This window comes from Fundulus heteroclitus, chromosome 1 (genome assembly GCF_011125445.2).
Source record: "Fundulus heteroclitus isolate FHET01 chromosome 1, MU-UCD_Fhet_4.1, whole genome shotgun sequence".
NCBI classification, from domain to species: Eukaryota; Metazoa; Chordata; class Actinopteri; order Cyprinodontiformes; family Fundulidae; genus Fundulus; species Fundulus heteroclitus.
The window spans coordinates 37,387,110-37,411,403 of record NC_046361.1 but is presented as its reverse complement, the minus strand read 5'-3'; the positions used below and the strand labels follow the sequence as shown (position 1 = coordinate 37,411,403).

At 42.4% G+C, this 24,294-nt stretch overlaps 1 protein-coding gene across 4 annotated transcripts in view; it reads left to right on the top strand.

Annotated features, from left to right (window-relative positions):
- Positions 1 to 19,809, top strand: part of LOC105915842 (DNA (cytosine-5)-methyltransferase 3B) — a 61,334-nt gene extending 41,525 nt beyond the window's left edge. For 3 of the 4 annotated variants that reach the window (XM_012850084.3, XM_012850085.3, XM_036142350.1), the window contains exons 9-22: positions 2,054 to 2,195; positions 2,290 to 2,412; positions 3,154 to 3,198; positions 3,275 to 3,354; positions 3,447 to 3,559; positions 8,240 to 8,423; positions 11,047 to 11,131; positions 11,285 to 11,430; positions 13,431 to 13,521; positions 14,508 to 14,656; positions 17,342 to 17,427; positions 17,522 to 17,591; positions 17,704 to 17,822; positions 17,910 to 19,809. In XM_012850084.3, coding sequence (XP_012705538.1) covers positions 2,054 to 2,195; positions 2,290 to 2,412; positions 3,154 to 3,198; positions 3,275 to 3,354; positions 3,447 to 3,559; positions 8,240 to 8,423; positions 11,047 to 11,131; positions 11,285 to 11,430; positions 13,431 to 13,521; positions 14,508 to 14,656; positions 17,342 to 17,427; positions 17,522 to 17,591; positions 17,704 to 17,822; positions 17,910 to 18,051 — 1,575 coding nt within the window. In that variant the 3' untranslated portion in view covers positions 18,052 to 19,809. The remainder of the gene's footprint in view (positions 1 to 2,053; positions 2,196 to 2,289; positions 2,413 to 3,153; positions 3,199 to 3,274; positions 3,355 to 3,446; positions 3,560 to 8,239; positions 8,424 to 11,046; positions 11,132 to 11,284; positions 11,431 to 13,430; positions 13,522 to 14,507; positions 14,657 to 17,341; positions 17,428 to 17,521; positions 17,592 to 17,703; positions 17,823 to 17,909) is intronic. The other variant, XM_012850086.3, reaches the window with a different exon arrangement.
- The last annotated feature ends 4,485 nt before the right edge of the window (positions 19,810 to 24,294 follow it).

Sequence of the window (24,294 nt, the reverse complement as noted above, 5' to 3'; positions counted from 1 at the left end):
CATGATGGCAACGTGGCCAAATGTAGAAATTAGTTTGACACCCCTGCCCTACATGGTTTGTGGCAAACTGGAAATGGGTTTTCATTCAGCAAAAAGTACAAGGAGCGGATTTTTACTTTCAGATTTAAGGCAAATATGTGATAATATTTTCTCTATTTTAATTTGGTATCCTTTAAAGTTTTGGGGGATTGATTTTGTTAGCCAATCAGAACTAAGGCTTCAGGTGAAAGTCAGCATTATGTACGCTGGCTGCTCAGTTTGCTTTCTGGAAAACTAGAAAGTCTGAACTGGACCAGAAAGCAAATGTCAGGGTGTGTCTGACGTGAAAACACACACGCACTTTGGGAGGAAGCTGCAGATTTGACTTGAAAGCGGTCAGCTTTACAGCACAGAGCGTGCTTGTTGTGTTAATCTAACGCAGGCGTTTGTTACACATTGATTAAAAGCAGCACCACCAAACTCAGAAGAGACACTTCCTGGTTCCTCTTGGTGATCCATTAAGTTCAAATGTCGTCACATGAAGTTTTGCTGTTTAAAGTTGAACATATCTGACAAAGACAGTTTAGCTGTGACACAAATGTTTGGTTTTTCAAACCTTTTAAACTTGTATTTCAGGCCCACCATCAGCACAGATTAAACTGGGAAAGCGTGCGACTGAAATCATTCTAGGGATCTGATTAGCAGACCTGTTAGATGGTGCTTGAAGTCGTCGTGTTCAATTCAGTTCAATTCAATTTTATTTCTATAGCGCCAAATCATGAAACATGTCATCTCAAGGCACTTTACAAAATCAAGTTCAATCATATTATACAGATTAGGTCAGATTATACAGATTGGTCAAAAATGTCCTATATAAGGAAACCAGTTGATTGCATCAATCGTCCCGACAAGCAGCATTCACTCCTGGAGAAGCGTAGAGCCACAGGGAGAGTCGTCTGCATTGTACATGGCTTTGCTGCAATCCCTCATACTGAGCAAGCATGAAGCGACAGTGGGAAGAAAAACTCCCCATTAACGGGAAGGAAAACCTCCGGCAGAACCGGGCTCAGTATGAACGGTCATCTGCCTCGACCGACTGGGGTTACAGAAGACAGAGCAGAGACACAACAAGAGAGACAAAAAAGCACAGAAGCACACATTGATCTAGTAATCTGTTCTACATTAGATGGAAGTAGCGGGTGAGCCGTCTTCTCTGGATGATGTCACAGTTAACAGAACGCCAGACCAGGTGTACCTTCTATGAAGAGAAAAGAGAGAGAACTAAAAGGTAAAAGCTGAAATGACAACAGTAATTTCAATGTAATACAATGCAAAACTGGAGAACAGTAGAAATCAGTAGAGTGAGAAAATTAGACCCTGATGTCCTCCAGCAGCCTAGGCCTATCACAGCACAACTATAGAGATAGCTCAGGGTATGAGCCACTCTAACTATAAGCTATAAGTGTTCTTGTGTTAGCAGTGGTTGCCTCCGAATAAAAACGTGCGGAAAAACTTCTGCTAGGGACAGACGAGAGAGTCCAGGAAGCTGCGGGAACGTCTCGGTCGTGGCGCCGCCGGAGCCTCCCGGTTCTGACCAACAACACGACAACAAATGGAGAGACTGAAACGTCCTCCAAGAGCATCTTCTTCCGACAATCCAGGCACAGTTTGTTAATGGTTGTTGGGTTTTCCTGCTAAATGGAGCGCCGTGGCTCAAAGATTACAAGGTTAAGTCTTCACTTCGATGAGGATTTGGTCCAGGCGTCGACATCCTTGCATGTCAGAGAGGATGAGAAGTGTTTAGATTTGTCCTCAGCAAACCATTGAGACGTGAAAAAAAAAACATAAATATGATTGTCAAAAATTTGTGTTTTTTGTCAGTGCCCCAAACGTTGCACCCGGTCTTTCCTTGGGTTTTTCTTTCATTCTAATTAAAAGAATCAGGTTTTTTTTTTTCTGCAGCCGTCCTTGAGCTCTGCATGCGGTGACTTCTCTTTGCCTGGTGGGTCTGGTTGCCCTGCAGCGTCTGGGCAGATTGTTTTGCGGCCGTGTGACGTTTCTGTTCCCGCCCCAGATGGCCAGCGTCAGGGCGGAGAAGACGTTTCCACCCTGCGAGACGGACAACCCCGAGGACCAGATCAAACCCATGCTGGACTGGGCCAACGGCGGCTTCCAGCCCAAAGGAGAAGAAGGACTCAAACCCACACGCAGCGCCAGTGAGCGTTCTCTCGTGACGTTGAAACCCCGCTCCTTTTACTTCTCCAGCAGCTGGGAGACGAACACGTGTGTCTGTTGTGTGTTTCCCCGCAGGCAGCAACCCGCTGGACCACCAGATCCTCAACGTTTCCCTGCCAGAATATTTCCCCACCGCCAAGCGACCCAAAGTCAGCCCCGGCAAAACCAAAGCTGCGCCCGAAGAGCCCTGTAGCAGAGGTTAGATCCCAAATGCCGTAATTACAGCTCAGAAATGCCGATTACAGGGACTGAAACCAGTCGCTCGTGTTCTCCTCTCCTCGTGTAGAATTTAAAATGGCTCAATTTATGTTCAAGGTATCAAAAAAGTTGTTACCTGAGCACATACAGAGCACGTTTTCTGAAAGAGAAGGGGGGTATAACTTAAAGGGGGTCACTCAATCTTCAAGATCTGCAATTTTAGAACAACAAGGAAAAGCTTCTGTATTTCAATTAAAGGTGTAAAGTTATGGAATAAGTTACATGAAGATTTAAAACAAAGCAATAGTTTAACACAATTCAAAAGAAGGTACAAAGAGGTAATTTTCAATAGATACACACATGGGGACAGAAAGCAATAAGGTGTGTATTGAAGATAATAACTTGGTGTAAGGGTTTAGAAAGATAAACCAGCATAAAATGGGAAAATGTATAGGTAAATATTAGTAACTGTTACTTCAAACTGCCACTTTGATTTTGATTTTTTTTTTTTTTAATGACAGTAGGACTCTAAAGTCTCAAGTGTTTAGGGGTAGGAGTTTATAAGTTCTCACTTCTTCCTACCCCATTTTGAGCATGATATGTTAACTGAAACAAAAATCTGTATTTTTCTCTTCTTTCTTATGCACTTCTTGTTACTGTGCACTATTTTATTTTTATATTTGTATCATGTTCATGTTCGAATAAATTTCATTTCATTTCATTTCATTTCCTCTCTGCCAGAACAAATGGTGAATGAAGTACGGAACAAGAAAAGAAGTATAGAAGGTATGGTCAGAGTTTTTTTTTATGCATGAGTGCTTAGCTGCTTTGACGTGATTTGCTTGTTTATCTGCTCCGTCAGAGTTCTGCCTCTCGTGTGGAAAGATGAGAGCAGCAACCTTCCACCCGCTGTTTGAAGGAGGCCTGTGCCAAACGTGTAAGGTGAGGCTCGCTCCGCTACCGGTGAGGCTTCGGACCCGGAAGGACGACGGCGGTGATGATGATGCAGCGCGGGTGTCTGTGTGTGTTCTCAGGACGTGTACCTGGAGATTTCCTACATGTACGACGACGACGGCTACCAGTCCTACTGCACCGTCTGCTGCGGAGGCCGCGAGGTTCTGCTCTGCGGCAACGCCAACTGCTGCAGGTCCGCTCCACACACAAAAAAAAAACAAAAACAAAGATGGAAGGGAATAATTGCAGTTTGCCAGGTTATAAAATCCTTCCCTGAGTGCATGACAACAGACAGCAGATTTAAAGATGAGCACTTTTAGCTGCCCTGTAGCATTCCTTCCAGTTTAGGCCAGGCTTCAGCTGTCGGAGTCTTGACTGCTATAAAATACCGTATTTTCTGGACCACAAGGCGCACTAAATATTCTTCCCTAGTGTGTAATATCACTCCTTCACGTCCACATCTCTCTATCCGTTTCTGTTAGGAGGACAGAGTAGCTGGACTACACTGCCCTGTTTCTAACATAAGGCCAAAATAAACGTAACTTTTATATTGAATTAACTTACTAGGTTTATTGTTGCTAGCGCGTACTCCGGGCTGCCTTACATGAATGCACTTCTAGTTTAGACATTACAGTCAGGCAGTCTTGTGGACAGCTCAGGGGTCCTATCAGGTAGTGACACAGTGTACCGTAATGCACAGACATCATATACGTAGACACGTCATATGGCGCAGGTTCGCACGTCAACGTCACCGCCATATTGTATGTGGCAGAAAAAAGTTGAGTTCTGTTATTGTGAACGTGGATCAGAGAAGATGCCTCATTCCTGTACTGCATGGAAATGTATTGTGGCTGATTTCACTATTTGTATCTGCCCTCTATATATATATAGAAGGCAGATACAAGATACATATATATATATATATATATATATATATATATATATATATATATATATATATATATATATATATATATGTCTGTGTGTGTGTGTGTGTGTGTGTGTGTATATTTGTGTGTGTATGAGTTATGAATATAAGGATCAATTTGTTAAATCTAAACATTGTGGTTCTCATTATTTCATAAAACCATGTCACATGTGAACCTTTAGGAACAGACTTTTTGGGGGAGTATTAAAGAGGTAAAATTAATATTATGAGAAAAAAAGTCCTATGTCAATAAAGTAAAAAACAAACACAAAAGTGATCATGTTATGAGAAAAACGTCATATGAGAATTAAGAGGGAACATTTTCAGAATAATCACAGTTTGCAAAATTATTTCACTCCTGGAGTAATAGGGCCAGGTTAGATTATTTTAATTATTTTATTCTTTACGATAATAAATTCAGGAGAATGAAGCTAAAGGGATACGAAAATAAACTTGTAATATTACAAAAACAAAAATACTACGAATACAAAGTATATTAAGAGATTAAAGTCCCTCTGATACTGTTTAAGTGACTGAGTAACTGCAGATTTGCCACATTTAAGATGGCGGACGCTCTGACGCATCGCAGCATAGGCAGAACCCGCCCAACGACGCGCCTACGTATATAATGTTTATGCCGTAATGTTCCTAATATCCATTGAGCGGAGCGGCTTCGTTGCTAACCAAAGTCCTACTTACACATTTTAACAGATTTTTGAGCGCATTGTACCACATAAAATCAGTCATTAAGCACAACGGTGATGAAATATAAGCGCACCTTCAATTTTTGAGAAAATTTAAGGATTTTAAGTGCGCCTTATTGATCGTAAAATACGGTACACTTGTAAAACTTGAGGACCCGGGTTGAAAAAACCTGCTCTAGATTCAGTTTATAGTCGACTTAGTGACAGGAAGGAGCTGAAATTTTGCAAACTATCCGCCTTGTCTAAGACGTTTAAGCTTGGTGCACAGACGGCTTCCGGTTCATTCTGATCCAGCTTACGCAAAAACATAAGCGGTCCAGTGTAGGTACCAGATCGACTCGGGTGGTCAGATTGACTCGGGGCCCTGCGCCTTCTGATGACGTCACTATACATTATTGATTTAACGTTTGCACAATTGCGCAAAACATTGTGATTGTACCCCGCCTCTCGCCCAGTGAACGCTGGAGATAGGCACCAGCAGCCCCTGCGACCCCATGAGGGATAAAGCGGTTTGGAAAATGGATGGAATGGATGGATGGAATTTAGCGGTTTCTTTTTTCTCAAAAGCTTCAGGCTTAAAGATGAACACGGACAAATGTGAAATATTAGCAATTCAAAATAATCAACCCACTTTAATTGATAAAAATGAGGTAAAATGTTTAGGTAAAATGAATAACAAGGACCACACTGGAAATTATAGAACAAATATTCAAGCCATTTTACAAAAAAAATAAAAAAATAAACAAATATTTGACAGTTGGCTAAATTTTTGGAAGAATATTGTTAACAAAAAACGGAAGGGATAGCCAGATTAAAATATCCAGCATATATCTTAAATATACCAAATACTACAATAAAAAATTAATCAAATTCATCACAATTTCATCTGGAATAATAAAAAACATGTGATCAGAAAGAACGACATAGTAATATCAGTAGAAAAAGAAGGAATAAACGTTATTGATTTTAAAGTGATGAATGCCGTGATTAAATTAAAATGGCTATTATTTTTTATTATGTATTAAAAATTAAACAGTTTATGGTTTATTTTCCCTTCACAACTTTTTAAAAAAAAATTTGGAGGAAGGAAATTTCTCTTAAGATGTAACTTTGATCCGGCAAAATTACCGATTAAATTGTCAGACTACCACAGAAACATTCCAAAAAGATGTTAAAAGTTTTCATGCCTGGATTAAGTTGCTGGAAAATAACCGTAAATTAACAAAATAAAATTGATTTGTAACAAATGAAGACCGCGGGCATAATGTAGTTTGTTTGAGTGGATTTGCCACATGATGACATCATCGGGAAGCGCCCGAGTCGATCTGGTACCTACACCGGCCCTGTAGGCCAGCGTTCCCTGTGTCCTCGGCTTACTGAGGCCTGTGGAGTCTGACGTGGAGCTCTCTGGTGTTGTGCAGCGTCTCTGAGCATTTCGCTGGCCTTGTGCTGACGTTGCTGGGACGTTCCCTCTGGATGAGAGGCGCTCATGAATATTCTGTCAGCCTGCAGTAAAATGAACAGCAATCCCTCTTTGCTGCTGCGGCTCCCCTTGTTGCCGTTGTCTCGGCACACACCTGTGAGCTGCAGACTGATAGAAGCTCCTGCTTGCACAGACGTGCTCAACCTGATTATTATCAGTCATTCGTTGTGTTTGATGTGCGGCACCTGGCTGCGTGAGCTCGTTAGCACCAATAACGCGCTTGTAGCTGACTAACTGAATCCAACACACACTTATCACGTGTCCAGATCTTCATCTGGGACTCCTCTACAAAAGTATCTACCAAATATATAACAGCATCCCACATTTTCAATTCAAAGAATAAATTCCAAATTTCAAAAATTGTGCTAAACTGTGTTAAAATGGCACATAAACAGTATTGAAGTACCAGTACCTGGATTTTTTTTCAATCTAACCTGGTAAAAACTTCTTAATTGCTTGTTGTGGTGACGCCAGACTGCCTGCAGATGTGACCAAGATGCCGTAATTACAATTTATTGTGTTTATATCCTACTTTACAGCACAAGTAAGAAATTTTGTATGTAAATATCTGTTGTTGTTTTTTTCAGGCGGAATTATTTATTTTTTTGGGAATATAGATCTCATTTATTAAGGCCCAGAATAATTTACTGTCAAATTTTGACACCCACATCATCCTCCAGGACCTTTATGTTAGTTAACAAAAAGATTAGCTCTTTATGCATTGTGCAAGTTTAGAAATGCCTCATAAAGTAAGAGCGATAGACCCTCAGGCTTAAGAGGTTAAAGAAACAGAAGCAGGTGTTCTTAGTTTTTTATACAGTTTTTGTACACTAAGCCATAAAATGCCCCGCAAAAATATTCACTTTTTTTTTTACCTCCTGATCGGAAATTAAATGGATTGTTTGAGAGTTTGCAGCATTTCATTTCCAGACTGTTGCTACAGCTTTAAAGATGGATCATGTTTTTATTGTGAAGAAAACCGAAATAGGACAAAATAAAAAATAATAACTTTTCACACCCTGCTCTAAAGTCAGCACTTTGTAGAGCCTTTAGCAGCAGCTCCAGCTGCAGGTGGTTCTGGGTCCGTCTCTGTGAGCGCCACACATCTGGCCTCTGGCATTTCTGCTCCTCCATGTTGGACGGGTGGACAGAAATCTTCAAGTCCACACAGGTCTGGGCTTTGACTAGGCCGTTCTGACCCATTTAGATGTTTCCCCTTAAACCACTCCAGTGTTGCTTTAGCAGGACGCTTCGGGTCGGGGTTCTGAACCGGTTCTGCTCCAGAACATCCCGGGTATTTAGTACCGTCCATCTTTCCCTCGACTTGAACCAGTTTTTGTTTTTTTCTGATTTTATTTCACCAACTTAGACTGTTTTGTGCAGATCACATAAAATAACTTCTTCTACAGCTTCTTGGATGGGAAGCCAAACGTCTTCAGCTTCAGAATAGAAGTCCAGTTTTTTTTCTTTTGTTTTTTAACTTTTTTTGGATTCACATAAAATAACTTTAAAAGATATTTAAGTGACAGGTTGGAATGTAGCAAAATACGTAAAAAAAACCTGCTGTTTTTCAAAGTTTTTATATCTGTCAATCTTTAAAATGAAAGAGGGTGCACTTTCTTTTCACCGCGGCTCTATACCCAGCCATAGTGTTCCATGCAGAAAAGACGTATATCTTTTATATTTTTGTTCTTTCTTTACTTTAAAGAGAAATGTTCTCCTAAGATGTGAGGAACCCCTCATTTGTCGTCCCATCAGGTGTTTCTGTGTGGACTGTCTGGACATCCTGGTGGACCCCGGAGCGTCCAACAACGCCCGGTACCAGGACCCTTGGCGCTGCTACATGTGCCAGCCGCTGCTGCAGTACGGCGTCCTGAAACGGCGCCACGACTGGAGCCTGAAGCTGCAGGAGTTCTTCGCTAACGACAACGGCCAGGAGTTTGTGAGTCCCTGTGGCCGCTCCGTCTTTGTTTCACTGTGAATATCCCGTCTGCCCTCTGGGTGTGTGAGTAGACGCTGTCCCTGTTGAGCCAAAGGGCCTCGTGTCCAAACTGCTAATGAGGTGGAAAGGAGCAACGTGGAGCCGGAACAGATCAGAACTCAGTATTAAGCGCATGCAGGCTCAGACCCGCTCCACGTTTTGAACCTGAACACGACTCCTGTTCCATTTCCTCTGCTGCTGCCGCTGCTGCTGCTGCTGCTGCCGCTGCTGCTGCTGCTGCTGCTGCTGCTGCCGCTGCTGCTGCTGCTGCTGCCGCTGCTGCTGCTGCTGCTGCTGCCGCTGCTGCTGCTGCTGCTGCCGCTGCTGCTGCTGCTGCTGCTGCTGCTGCTGCTGCCAAAAAGTATTTCAGTCTCTGAAGAGAAACCGTTCTGGAATGAATGGGAAACACATCTGGGAGCTCATCAGATTCCTCTGAAAAGAACCGGATCTGCGGATCAGTCTTTTGACCAAAAGTTCCAGTGTGGTCCATCTATCCATCCATTTATCCATCCATCCATCCACCCGCCCATCTAATCATCCATCAATTCATCCATCCATCCATCAGTCCATCTAATCATCCATCCATCCATCCAGTCATGCATCTAGTCATCCATCCATCAATTCATCCATCCATCAATTCATCCATCCATCTAGTCATCCATCTAGTCATCCATCCATCCACCCGCCCATCTAATCATCCATCCATCCACTCATGCATCTAATCATCCATCCATCCATCTAGTCATCCATCCATCAATTCATCCATCCATCCAGTCATGCATCCATCCACCCGTCCATCTAATCATCCATCCATCCAGTCATGCATCTAGTCATCCATCCATCAATTCATCCATCCATCTAGTCATCCATCCATCCATCTAGTCATCCATCCATCTAGTTATCCATCCATCCATCTAGTCATCTAGTCATCCATCTAGTCATCCATCCATCCACCCGCCCATCTAATCATCCATCCATCCACTCATGCATCTAATCATCCATCCATCCATCTAGTCATCCATCCATCAATTCATCCATCCATCCACCCGTCCATCTAATCATCCATCCATCCAGTCATGCATCTAGTCATCCAACCATCCATCTAGTCATCCATCCATCAATTCATCCATCCATTCAGACATGCATCCATCCAGTCATCCATCCATCCACCTGCCCATCTAATCATCCCTTCATCCATCTAGTCATTCATCCATCCATCTAGTCATGCATCCATCAATTCATCCATCCATCCAGTCATGCATCTGGTCATCCATCCATCAATTCATCCATCCATCTAGTCATCCATCCATCTAGTCATCCATCCATCAATTCATCCATCCATCTAGTCATCCATCCAACAATTCATCCATCCATTCAGTCATGCATCCATCCATCCACCTGCCCATCTAATCATCCCTTCATCCATCTAGTCATTCATCCATCCATCTGGTCATCCATCCATCAATTCATCCATCCATCCATCCAGTCATGCATCTGGTCATCCATCCATCAATTCATCCATCCATCTAATCATCCATCCATCAATACAGTCACCTGAGCATTTCCTCATGAGCAGAACCAATGTCTTATAAAACATGTCTGTCTACTAGGCCTGTAACTAATGATTATTATAGTAGTGGACTGATTTTCCTGCTTTGTTGACAAATTATTTTAACCTATCTCCACCTTCTGTGGGCCCACGTCCTTTTCTCGGTGCCGGTACATATTTTACGGCCTCTGCAGCATCATTTACATTCTTAACTCAGTGAAAAGAGTCGGGACGCAGCTCCATGGTGTCGGTGCTCAGGCATACCAGCGTTACCACTAGGGCTGGGTATCATCTAGGATGAGCCGATTCGATACGATTCTCGATACACAGCTCACGATACGATACGATTCTCGATACATGGCTCAGCTTGCTTTGATTCCAATATCGATATTTATTACTTTGAATTAATGCTCAGTGATTCAATCACCAAAATCAGCCAAATATTATGTTTATGTTCTATTTATTGATCACAGACATATTAACAGGAAAATAAAGTGCATTTGCTTCAATGCATTTAACGTGTCACAGAAACCAAAAATGTGCCCAAACATCTGATTTTAGGGACAAAGGAGCTTCTAAAATCCTGTCGGCCGTTCCACAAATTCGTCTCACTTGCTCTCCTTCGCTGTGAACTGTAATGGTTGCGCTGTAATAACGCCCCCTAGAGGTTGGGAGGTATATCGATATTGAAAGCCAGAATATCGATATTAAATCGTTTTTAAAAATATCGATATTAATCTTTATATCGATTTTTATGCACAGCCCTAGTTACCACTAAAGGAGAGCTCGGCTTTGCACAGTTTGCGTTCAGCTTGCTCAGAGTAAAATTTGGTGCTGGCTGTTTTTTTTTGTTTTTTTTATGGTCAGTGACGTTGAATGGTTGACTAATCACTGCTGTCCTGCTGTCCCCTGTAGGACCAGTTTAGTTTATTCTGCTGCTTGAACCCTCACACGGTTTTCTGCCTGATTAAAAACGCCACATCAAGCCTGAAATTAGATTCACCTTCGGTCTTTAAGTTTCTCCTTTTCCTCCAGGAAAAAACAAAGATTTACCCAGCAGTCCCTGCAGAGCAGCGAAGACCAATCAGAGTCCTCTCACTGTTTGACGGCATTGCTACTGGTGAGGAAGACACCCGCTAACCTTCAGACTTTTTTTGTATTTATTTATGTTTTTACTTCTGATAACAGGTTGATGTGGCTCTGTCATATGAAACAGCTTATGTTTCTGTGTGTCTGTGTGTCTGTGTGTCTCTGTGTGTGTTGGGGGCTGCAGGCTACCTGGTTCTAAGGGATCTGGGTTTTAAGGTGGACCAGTATGTGGCGTCGGAGGTGTGTGAGGACTCCATCTCTGTGGGTGTGGTCAGACATGAAGGAAAGATCCAGTACGTCCATGATGTCAGGAACATCACCAGGAAAAATGTAAGAAACAGCATTGTCAGCGCCTGTTTGCATACTCCTAAAGGCTCACACATACTCAGGCGTACTGTGAGGTTGGCCGACTCCATGCTGACTCTCCACTGACATTTTACCTTCATAGTCAAACTGTTGCCTACATTTCTTGTGCCAAATTCCTACAATTCCCACTATTTCTGCCAGTGGAACAAAGCGGCGGAATGGATGATAAAATGTTTAATTAGCTAGCTGAGCACCTAGAGCCGTTTTTTTTCTCCAGCAGGCTCCCACCTGTCAGCGAGAACAGAGAGATGAACAGCAATCTTGTAATCGACACAAGAGAAAACTAAGGTTTTTTTTTTTTGTTTTTTAAATGTCCGCTTGTCAATTCATCGTTAGTCGATCGATCAATCAACTTTAGATTAACTCATTCGATCACTTGTATCGCTAGTCCAAACAGCTGGGAAGAAGACTCGTCATAGGCTACGTTCACACTGCAGCCTGAAGTGACCCAATTCCGATTTTTTTGCCCATGTGCGACCTGGATCTGATCTGAACGACACAGATCGGATTTTTTCAAATGAATTTTTTCAAATGCGACCCAGGCCACTTGGATATGTGGTCCTGAATCCGATACGTATCTGATCTTTTCAAATGCGACCTGTGTCTGTACGGCCGGGTCGCATTTATCCGACCTGTACGTCACAGATACTCGACAAACGTCACTATTCTGCGTCCTGCTGTGTAGAAGCAGGAAGAAAGACGACACCCATAGCGGACAACAATGAGAAGAGCAGCCAATGGAGGGAAAGCTCCGGTTAGAAAATAAATTAATGACCGCAAAATGCGCGCCAGCATTATAATCCATGTTTACTTCCACAAACACTGAGGACGCTTGCTACGTGTGACGTCATTGTGTCCTCGAGTGCGCATGCGGGACACTTAGGTTGAACGCATTCAGTTCACACAGGAGATCACATACAAGTCGCATATATTTGGAAATGTGAACGACCACGCAAAAAAAATCTGATTTCACAAAAAAATCGGAATTGAGCATTAAGACCTGCAGTGTGAACGTAGCCATAGACTCACTCATAGCCTTATGTTCTGATCTATTAGGCGTCTGGATTCAGAGCCTTGACAAAAGACACTTGGAGCCACATGTGGCAGGGAAACCTGGCAACACACACGCACAACTTTCCAGACGACAACGGCTCATCCCACCACAACTCTGCAGTCTCCTGCTTCCCGTCCTCTGGTTTCCTGCAGGATGTCAGACGTTTGTCTTTGCCCAAGAGGATTCCCTTCCCTTCATGCCTAAGCATGCTGTCCTTGCTGTGTGTGCAGATGCTGCCAGCGTGGCGGTATCAAGCGAGCTCTGCTCAGGTTCTGCTCCTTGTAACAAGGCCGTGGTCCGACAGGTTTCGATTTGATGATTTTTGTGGTTGCTCACTTTCTGGACCCTCTTGGACGTTCGGCTAAACCCCTCAGCTCGGAGTTTACAATGATCCAGAACCCTGTAATATCTCTAGCAGCGGTTTCCAGACCGAGAGGCCATTTTGGCTGGACGCTGATTAAGATTCTCAGTCATCCAGGTCATGATCATTCCAAAATCTAAGCCATAACAAGGCCTTTTTGGGCAATAATGTAAAGCTTGGAACTCCATATTACTCCAGACATTTGAACTGAGAAAGTTTTCTGGATGGGAAGCGAAACGTCTTCAAACTTCGGAAAAAAGTCCAGTTGTTTTTTTTTTAAACTCTTTTTAGAATTTGTGCATAAAGTTTATGACTTCACTGGCTGATCCACAAACGGTGTGAATTGTTAACCCAACTTAATTAATAAATTACATAAAGATAGATAAATATGTCACTGAATTAACTTTTTCCAACACAGTAAAGTAACTAAAATCCATCACTTTTGTTTGCAGGAATGCAGCCGATAAATTATGAAACTCACTTCTCTTTAGTGCCGTCTAGGTGTAACTCCTCCAGACTAACACAAGGTGGTGCTGTTGTCCCTCTCAGATTCTGGAGTGGGGTCCGTTTGACTTGGTGATTGGAGGAAGTCCCTGCAATGACCTCTCCATTGTGAATCCTGCCAGAAAAGGCCTGTATGGTTGGTACACAATTTGTTTATTCTTATTAAATACGCATATTTCAAAGCGTTCAAAAAGTTCAAGATCAAGAATCTTTTTAACCCCTGGAGGCAATTGATAATAAAAAAATACACCCCAAAATCACAATGTTATTTTAAGAATCGATACACTTTAGGGATAAATGAACGTTTAAGTCCTGAATCATGGCAGCAGCTTAAATGTTTACATTTGAGAAGTAACTGAATCTGGTAGTTCTTTTCAATGCAGCACAAATCTCTGTAAAACCACATTTGTGGCATGATATGTTGTTCTACAGTTCTATTATCCTTCACATAAATCCCACTCTGGCCACTCAGGAAATTTAAATAGTACTGCTAAGGTGCTAGCAGCAGACTCCTGCGCGGTTTAGATGTGTCCTATCCCCAAAACTCCAGATTCAAAGAAATGAATTATCTCAGTGAGTTTTCTGGAATTCTAGATCCTCAAATATTCAAGGAGGTTCTAGTAGGAACTGTAAAGATATCACAATGCTTCACTTTTGGCATCATGTCGCCACCAGTGCAGAGCGTGCTCAACGTCGGCAGCAGTTGGAGAAGCTCTAACATAGGAAACAGCATTATGACCTTTTTCAATCATTTTTGAAATAATAGTAAACTGATTACTTGATTTGAGGGAAAATATCTGGGAAAATAAGTTGCTTTTAAAAAAGTACCTCAGAGTCACGTTTTAGGCTGCCTGTGCATAAATATTCACTACCAATATTGACAAATATTTACACCAAATAACACATTACATGTTTAAAACATTGCAAAAGACCATTTAGGGTTAAAAAGATCAGTTTACTCAAACTTCCAGGATTGCACATGATACAGGGAATCATAAAAAAAAATTAATGAAGTCATCTCGATGTTTGTTGTTCACCTTTTCAAACCAAGTGATTTTTCTCTGGGATGAAAACATAAATTTTAATGTAAGCGGATTGTGATGCTTTTCTGATTTTCTGCAGAAGGCACAGGGAGGCTGTTCTTTGAGTTTTACCGTCTGTTGAGCGAGACCAAGCCTAAAGAAGGAGAAGACCGGCCGTTCTTCTGGATGTTCGAGAACGTGGTGGCCATGGGCGTCAACGATAAGAGGGACATCTCCCGATTCCTGGAGGTCAGTCTCAGGTGGACACAGTTTGAGCCGCAGAAGTATTCACACTCCTCTCCCACACCCAAAAAAAAAAAACATATTTCTAAAGGTTGTTATTATTATGATCGTATAGTATGATCCTAATATTGAAAAAGGGTTAGGAGCTCAGTTTGATTTGACTCCAATATCGATATTTATTACTTTCAAATTAATGCTCAAAGTCCTTCAATCAACAAAACCAGCCAAATATTATATTTATGTTAAATTTATTGAACACTGATATATTAACAGGAAAATAAAGTGCATTTGTTTCTATGCATTTATCGTGTCACAGAAACCAAAAATGTGCCCAAACGATTTATATTCGTCTCACTTACACTTCCTCATAATGGTATGCTGTAATAACGCCCCCTAGGGGTTGGGAGGTATATCAATATTGAACGCCAGAATATCGATATTAGATTGTTTTTAAAAACATTGATGTTAATCTTTTTATCGATTTTATGCACAGCCCTAACTTGCATAATGAGGGAGGATGTGACTTGAGGGGTCAAATGCCTTTCATCAAGGTTTGCTGAGTATTAGAGTCACAGAGTTCCATAAACCAAAAGACCCGATTCCTTTGCTGAACATGGAGGGATGATGCCGCCACAGCGAACTGGCACAAGAGGGCGCCGTAAACGGTGTCTACTCAAAGTGTGGCTTGAACAGCACTCTAGTTTAAAACAATCGGCCTAATGTGGAGCAGGAGAACGCTCTCTCCAGAAATGTAACTGCTTGGCCGTCATGTCAGACGGTGTTTTTTTTTTAGTAAACCTGACTCCTTTTACACATTGGAGCATAGCGATGGCAGCCTCATGCCGTGGGAATCTTTTTCTGCTAAGAAACTGGTCAGAAAAGGAGGAACGGCGCAAAATATGGAGACGTTCTTCAGGGAAAACAGACTGGGACGATGGTTTGAGATGAAACTGGTAAACATCCTGGGATGGCCTAGTCAAAGCCCAGACTGCTGTCCAACTGAGATTCTTAAAGAGGCTATAAGTAAAATATTTACTGTAAAATCAACCTAAATCATTCTCATTTCTCACCTGGGATGGAAGTAACATCCCCTATAAACAATCAGTCCTCCATCAACAATGTCTTAGTCACGTTTTCCTCCTTTCAAACCTAGAAGGTACGGTCCACAACTACTTTGGTTGAGACTGTAGCCCGTGTTTACTTCCTGGCTCCTGAGCCAATCATATCAGAGTTCCCAGGGTTCTCAACACAGAGCAGCAGCATTTGGTATTTTATGTTGGCTAAAGAGCAGCAGCCTGCTAACATGGAGGCCACGAAGAGAAGCGGACCAGAAATAGAAGAGAATACAACATTATATGCCTGTCCCGTGTAAATAAAAATCCACAGCAGCAACACACCGTTAAATAATGGCTTATTAGATTGTTGTGATTGGCAAGCTGTTGTACCGATTTGAGCCACCAGGTGTCAGTATTCTGTATTAGCTCCATGCATCCATTTTCTGACCCGCTTATTCCCTCATGGTGTCACTGGTGCCTATCTCCAGTGTTCAGTGGCCGAGAGGCGGGGTACACCCTGTACAGGTCGCCAGTCTGTCGCATGGCAACACAGAGACAAACAACCATTCACGCACACACTCACACCTAAGGACAATTTAGAGAAGAGTACCCGGAGAGTACCCATGCATGCACAGGGAGAACATGCAAACTCCATGCAGAAAGGCCCAGGGTTGGATTTGAACCCAGAACCTTCTGCGCCACTGTGCACCCCTCTTTATAGCTCCTTTAAGCATAATAAAAAGATTGCTCTTTACAATCAGCGGCAATCAAACTAAAAGGATCTGCAGCAGTTCTCAATAAATATTCCCCGTGGCTAGTTACCCATAACCTGACTCCGCCAGATGGATTTGCTCCGCATATCCATCTGGAAACCTTCTGTTGAAGTAATTTTGGGAAGGGGTGAAAATACTGGTTAGCTGATTGGCCTATGTTGGTGATAGACGGGCCAAATAAACCAATCAGATCAACGAAGCATATGACGTACTAACAGCGACGACGAAAACACAACCACAAGCCAAGCTACTCTTGCTGCTGCAGGTAAAGGCTCGTTAGCTCAGCAAATAAGTCTCCAGAGCAGTGTTTTGCTCTTCTTTCATTGAAGAAATACTCTGTAATTCCGATAAAACTTGCTCCACGCTAACGCTAGTTTCATCGGCTGAAGCCGCCATGTTCTTTAGACTGAACTGTCACGCTTCCCGTTGCGTCACACCTCAACCCGCCTCAAAGCCAACGCTGATTGGACGTTCGTTTGGTGAACGGCTCCAAATTTTCTTTAACGGAAAGTAGCCAGACTGATCTGCGAGTGAAACCTTGAAAGCTCGCGAGATCAGGATGGTCTCACGAGGCTAAGCTGCCCAGGCAAATTTAAAAGTATATCCTGTATTTAGGTGGTTATCCACGCTTATGTTCCATGTCTTATATCTGTTTTCCTGAATCATATCAGAAATAAGATATAACGTGTAATAATATGAATATAAAATATTACCCTTTTAACTTCCTGGTTTTAAAGCAGCAACACCCAGAGAGCTCCAAGCTGGGCTGAGTGGGAAGATCCTGAGATTTCTGTGATGACAGGAGCATTTGGTAACATTTGCTGAGACCGACTGATTCTGACTAACCGCTGGGTGTTTGACAGTGTAACCCTGTAATGATCGACGCCATCGAGGTCTCTGCTGCCCATCGCGCCCGATACTTCTGGGGGAACCTGCCGGGCATGAACAGGTAAGCAAGGGAACACCGTCTGTTGATGCCTCGGTGGGACTTACAGGCAGTGCTGGCGTGTGCAGATTCACTGTGGTGGTACTCCCTGTTCCAGGCCTCTCTGCGCCTCCGGGATGGACAAGCTGGAGCTGCAGGACTGCCTGGACCACGGACGAGTGGCAAAGGTCGGTCGTCTACAGATTAACGTCCCTGAAAAAAAAAAAACACATTTCTTTAACCTGCGGCTCTTTCGTTGCAAAAAGTAGTTCATGCTTGACAGTGCATGTTGTCTCTTAGTTTGGAAAGGTGCGAACCATCACTACTCGCTCCAACTCTATCAAACAGGGAAAAGACCAGCACTTCCCGGTCTTGATGAACGGGAAGGAGGACGTCCTGTGGTGCACGGAGCTGGAGAGGTGAGCGGGCTTTCAGCAGACGGCCGTGTAGCACCAGCTATTAATAATCTACTGAAACCTTCTTTTCTTTTTTTATCCCCTGACCAGGATTTTTGGATTCCCTGTGCACTACACCGACGTGTCCAACATGGGCCGCGGCGCCAGGCAGAGGCTTCTGGGCCGGTCCTGGAGCGTCCCTGTTATCAGGCACCTGTTTGCACCGCTCAAAGATTATTTTGCCTGCGAATAGCCAGCAGCCCGTTCCCTCAGGAAAATGCAACAGGACTTTTATTTGACATATTGGCGTAGAGAAAAAAAACAAAACAAAAAAGGGACCAGAAGAGGTTTCACTCTGTTAGGCACTGCTGCATGGAGAGAGTTACTTTTATTCAACCCAGAGCTGCAGGAAGGTGAGAGTAGCTGTTATTGGATTCTTCCAAAGCTGGTACCATTGGATTCTTCTGCGACTGCAGATTGCAGAGCTGCATAATTCCCATTTTACTCTGAGACAGCAGCTCGCCTCTAGCCTGCCAAGGTCAGGCAACAAACTGATAACCTCATCCAGAGCCAGGTCCTGACAGCTAATTGACCTTCCTGAAAACTACTCCGAGTTGAGAAAAATAACGAATCATGAGGCCAATTGTGCTGCCGGTAAAATGGGAACAAACCACTCCTTTTACATAGTGGCATTTCCACTTGATATACGCAGTTGGAACCGAGCTGTCCTCAAGGGTTAATAACTTAAATACCTACCATGAAGCAGTTTGGAGGTGGGAAATAAGTGAATAAGCTACAGATTATTGGTTCACAGGTCAAAATTGATCTGAATTAGCAAGAAAAGGGGATGCAAGGGAGCACCTATTGGTATTGGACAGGAAAAAGTGAAACTGCGCTACATATAAATCTTTCCAGAATCCCAGTTAAAAAGTTCTGATTTGAGGTTTAAAGTCCAGTGGGTCGCCTGCAGCCCAAAACCCCTGGTCCTGTTCAAAAGTTTGGATCTAGAAGATAGTTTGAAACACTGTTTTAGAAAACTTCCCGCTGGTTCTGCAAGATCCACCGTTGGCTGGCGTGGTTCTGTTCAAGAAAGCAAAAAAAATATATAATGTGAAATGCTTTTAAAAACAAAAGATTATTCGGTTTTCTGCTACTGAGCGACGTTAGGAAAAAAAAAAAACTTGTTCCAGTCATTTCCACTGCTCCTCAGAGATGGTTCTGTCTTTTATTAAGGAGTCTGCACATTTCTGAACATCCTGTACTGTATCCACCTCTGTAAGCTCGACGGGTTTTGCTGCCAGGTTGTTTTGAAGTGACCCTAAATCTTAAAAGTGGTCAGCGAATCAAAGCCAGCGGGCGTCATCGGCCGCCGTGTTCGCCTCTTTGCAGATTCTCGTTACGTACTGTATCCACGGAAAAGGTTTACAAGGCGGAGGTATTTCTGTTTGGACACACAATGCTCAAGCCTTCATAAGAACACTTTTTTTGTTGTTGCTTCTATTTTTGTGATGCTTTAAAGGGCTTTCCTGGAGCAGATTCTTTTTTTCTTTCATTTTCGCATTTTAACCTCATTGTTTCTTTAAAAAGTGCTCGTCTTCTGCTTTACACTAAAAAAAAGTATTAGTTTGCTTTAGCTGCTCTTTTGCAGACGCTTTGCTTTTAGACAAACTCATTATAAAAGCTTGCTTGAGTTGCGTTTGTGTGCAGATTAGGAGGCGTTTATAGGAGTCTCACCTCATGTATGTGTGAACCACGTCGGCGTGTATTTGTAGACTAGCAAACTCGTCCATATCTGCAGAGTGTTTTTAGGACTTTACGTTATTTTTTGTATTACGGCATATTTTGTTTCCTATTAATCTCATGTTCAAAGCATTTCAGACCAAGAGATTTTGAGTTATTCTTTTTTACATTTTGTTTTGTAACAGTTTAGAGGAAAACGTTTGTGTACTACTTGTAGCTACTTTTGTAAGGTTTATATAATAAAAAGCAGCCTTGCTGCACAAAACACAAACAGGTGTGAGTCCTCGTTCATTCGTTCATTTGTGTTGCAGACACGGTTACTATGCAGGAATATTCAGGCCTAAGTAAGCATAGAAAATGAAAATGGGAAGAGGGGAAAATATTTTCCGTCTATCCATCCAGAATTGCTGCCATCTTCCCAGTGACTCCCTTCTAATTGAGGTTTTCCATTACAACTGTTTAATCTGTCCAGGTTAATTAAAGCATAAAGAACTCTGCAGGTTTTGCCGATGCAACATTTGAAATATTTGTCATAAATTCATTGTGAAGTTTTGTATTTATTGTTTCAAACTGACTATAGATGGACTGAAGGACATGTAAATCGTGTGAGAACACTGATGTTTATCCCAAACTGTTTCATTTGGATCCTTAGGACCGGGGCGTGTCTTTAAAGATCCGGTTTGACATTAGGACGGCACATTTCAACCCCCACTTTATGGCATCTCCCCTAGTTTCTTACTTATCTTACTGTAATGGATGACGCTGGTGAACCCGATGTTCAGCCAAAGTTACGTTTTAAAATATTTATTGAATGGATGAGTAGTGGCAGGTGAGGCAGGCAAACAGAACCAGACTGACCAGGTGTTGCAGGCAGTGACAGGAAAAACCAGTGAAGAAGGCAGGAGCTGACCAGAACAGGCGATGTGGACCGAGGAACCACCAGAACGGGCAGAGCGAGCGGCTGGAACTCACGGGGAAACAGGCAGAACTCTGCGGCATGAAGACACTGGCAACTTTCATCAGAAGACTCCAGCAGGCTGAGCATACAAGACAAGACAGTCTGGCAGGAATGAGTTGGCTGAGGCAGGTATATGTAGACGGGAACAGGTGAGCAGAGCAGTAATTACAGGTAGAGCTGATCTGGGCTAACTGGCTGGTGGCTGACGAGTGGACTGAGATGATTGGGTGGTGAAAGATGGCTGTTGGCTGAGAGGAGTGGAAACTAATTAGTCCAGAAAAGTCCAAAGCAAACAAAAACCGAAATCATGACACAAGATGACCTTTGCGTTCCTGTACTGTGGTTCTAGACACGTTCCGTCTCAGACCATGTGGAGTATCCCTGGACGTAATGCAGTGTGACGACGGTAAATCAAAGTACTGCAGCGGAACCATTACTCAACAGTACAAGGTTGAGTTCACTCTGTGACAATTAACTTTTAATTTGTGTTTTTCTTTAGGACATTTTTGCCGTTTCAAACTGTTTATTTAGAAGATCAAGACCTCTGGCAGCTATAACCTTTTAGAAATGTCCTTTTTTTTCTCCTTATAAAGGAATAATAGCCCATTTAACTCCTAAAACATGTTCTGTGTGGGCATGCTAGAAACAGTCTTCCAAATTCCACCTTTTATCTGTTCCCAGATAATTCAGCTTTTTAATATTGTGCATTTTTTGAGCACTTTTTAAGATATCTCATCCTTGCTATGCAGATTATATTCAGTTGTGCATCTTTTTTAGACCTTGTGAGCTATCAGAACTGCATGTCTTATATAATATGACCCTGTGGTGCTCCAGGAAAACCTAAAACTCAAAGAGTGGAAAAGTTTTGTCCTTAGGCCAAATTTTCCATCAGGAACCTTCAGGTAAATTTTGACCCAAGCTTTACTTTAGATGATCATGTTCAGTCTCTGGTTTGCTCGTGTTTTTATCGCTTACATTACAAAATAATATCGCACAAACAGAAATGGAAATTGTCATTCATGTTTTTGTTTCTTTGAGGTTGGATTATTGGAGCGTACTGTTCACCTGCCTAAACAAAGCATCACTGGATCGTCTGCAGGGTGGGTTCTGCCGGATTTCTGACCAAATCACAGGTTTTCTCACGTCCTACCATCACTCATCCAGCTATCTTGGGTCCCCATCCACCCAAAAAGTTCACTTCTGGATCCTGGTTCTCACTTATGAGGCTTTGAATAGTGAAACTCTGGCATACACCCCAGAACCTTTACATCGATATGTCTCTAGAGATTTGATAGCTGTGCCCATATATGAGGCTGAAAACTAAAGGTTCTCATCTGGAGTCTGGAACGATCTCCCCTTTAGTTTTAACAACTTATTATAATTGGTTTTAATTAAGTAGTTTGATGGACTGATGTTTAATGTTTAGTTTTCTTCTCCACAGCACTTTGTGATACACTTCTTTGAAGATGCAAAATAAATACAGCTTCATTTACTTCATGCTTTTAGTTTAGTTCCAGTTAAAGTTTTGTGATCTCTGTTGCTGAACTCCGATTGCACATTTTGTGCAAATATATCCTTCCTGCCAACCCTTTCGTACTACATCAAGTGTTCATGCATCAAAACGTCCAGATTTCTGTCTGCTTTCTCACATATTTGCTAATGCTGTAAGATGAACGGTGCAAAGAAGCCACATCATGCCTCTGCTTCGTATAATCAATCACAGCTACCACAAAAACACAAATAAAGTTCCCATTAGTGGCCATTAGCTGCTTCAGGTTTACGGCCCTGTAGCCTTAATGTCTGGTTATGAAATCCCTTGAGTGAGTTGAAGCATCTCAAGGACATCACAGGCTTCCTGCTGTAATCCCTGCAGCTTACTTGCTGGGCAAAAAGGTCGGCAGATGACACAGTCAGCCTGGATACACCTCATTTTGCACCAACTCGACCAGTCAGGAATGTACGTCCGGATCCTGTTTTTGCAAACTTTATGTCCGCCTTCAACACCATCACTTCTGGATCACTTCTGGTCCCTGGAACCACCTTTTCTCTGTGCTGGTGAAGATTCTCAGTCATCCAGGTCATGGTCATTCCAAAAAAAGGTAAAAAAACAAAGCAACTGGACTTGTTTTCTGTAGTTGAAGACGTTTTGCTTCTTCTCCAGGAAGCTTTCTCAATGACCTTTCTTTAACAACTGCCCATTACTAAGGAGGTGGACCTGTTTCTGTTGAATTTGCATGTTATCTAAGCCATTACAAGGCCTTTGCTTGCCAATTGTATAAAGCTTGTTACTCCACATTACTCCAGAATTTTTGAATTGAGAAAGCTTCCTGGAGAGGAAGCGAAACGTCTTCAACTACGGAAAACAAGTCCAGTTGCTTTGTTTTTTACCTTTTTTTGAAACACCTTTTCTCTGGATCTGAGTTGGTCCTCATGTAGAGAGACTGTTCTGAAGAAGAACCAGCAGAGAATGGACTTCCTGCTGCAACGCAAGAATCACAATCTTCCCCAGGAGCTGCTGGTCATCGTCTCCACCGTCATCATTCAGTCTCTCCTGTGTTTTTCCATCTCTGTGTGGTTTGGCTCATCCACAAAGCAGGACCGGTCCAAACTGCAACAAACAAACTGGTCTGTAGAGAGGATCCTCGGGGCTGAGCTTCCCTCCATCCAGGACCTGTACAGGTCTAGGCTCAGGAAAAGGGCAGCTAATATCTCTAGACACATCCTGGACACAAACTGTATATGCTTCCTATCACAGAGTGCTGTTTGCTAAAATTGGTTGCCACAGGCTGCCAATCTGATGAAACACAATGGACATCTTTCAGTCTAATTACTTCAGTACAATTACATTTTATTTATATAGCAACAATATACAACACGTCATCTCAAAGCTCTTTACAAAATCTAATTTAATCAGATTATACAGGTTGGTCAGAAAGTTTCCTCTCTAAGGAAACCTAGCAGGTTGCATCAAGTCTCTCCAAGCAGCATTCACTCCTCCTGAAAGAGCGTAGAGCCACAGTGGACAGTCGTCTGCATTGTTGATGGCTTTGCAGCAATCCCTCATACTGAGCATGCATGAAGCGACAGTGGAGAGGAAAACTCCCCTTTAACAGGGAGGAGAACCTCCAGCAGAACCAGAACCAGGCTCAATGTGAACGCTCATCTGCTCCCATTTTTATTTTCCATGCTTACTTAGGCCTGAAAATACATGCATAGGAACTGTGTCTGGATATCTGCTTTATGCTTTCAGTCTTACTGTAGTTGGACCTTTATTCAAAATGCTTTAACCCCGAGTCAGACATTACAGTAAAATAAACATTTTCTTCAGTTCTAATCCAAAAACCCTGGTGTTAGTTTTTACATTCAATCCCAAATTAAACAGGATTGTTAAACACTGCAACTAGTCCAAGCATTTGTTATTCCTAGACTCTCCAATCAGGAGCCCAAATAATATCAGGAAAAAGCTTTACCCAAAATTTTCCAGCGAGACTGATGCATGGACATTAAAAAATCTATTTTCAGCGGTGCCACTGCTGATTTTAACTAACAGCAATGAAATAATGAGTTGTCAAGCTTCTCATTTCCTGTCTGCTGTTCGCTGCTGTGGAAAGATAATAGAGTTAAACCATTTGAAGAGCCTATACTGAGACTCTTGAAAGCCTTTTACAGTTTGCACTATGATGAAGAGAAGAGAAAATCAATTTGGGACTTTCGAAATTTACGAACCAAAGAAATGAAAAAATTTCTAAACAAGTTTCTTCCTCTCTTTTCTGTCAGGTGGAGTTGGTTAAATGCATG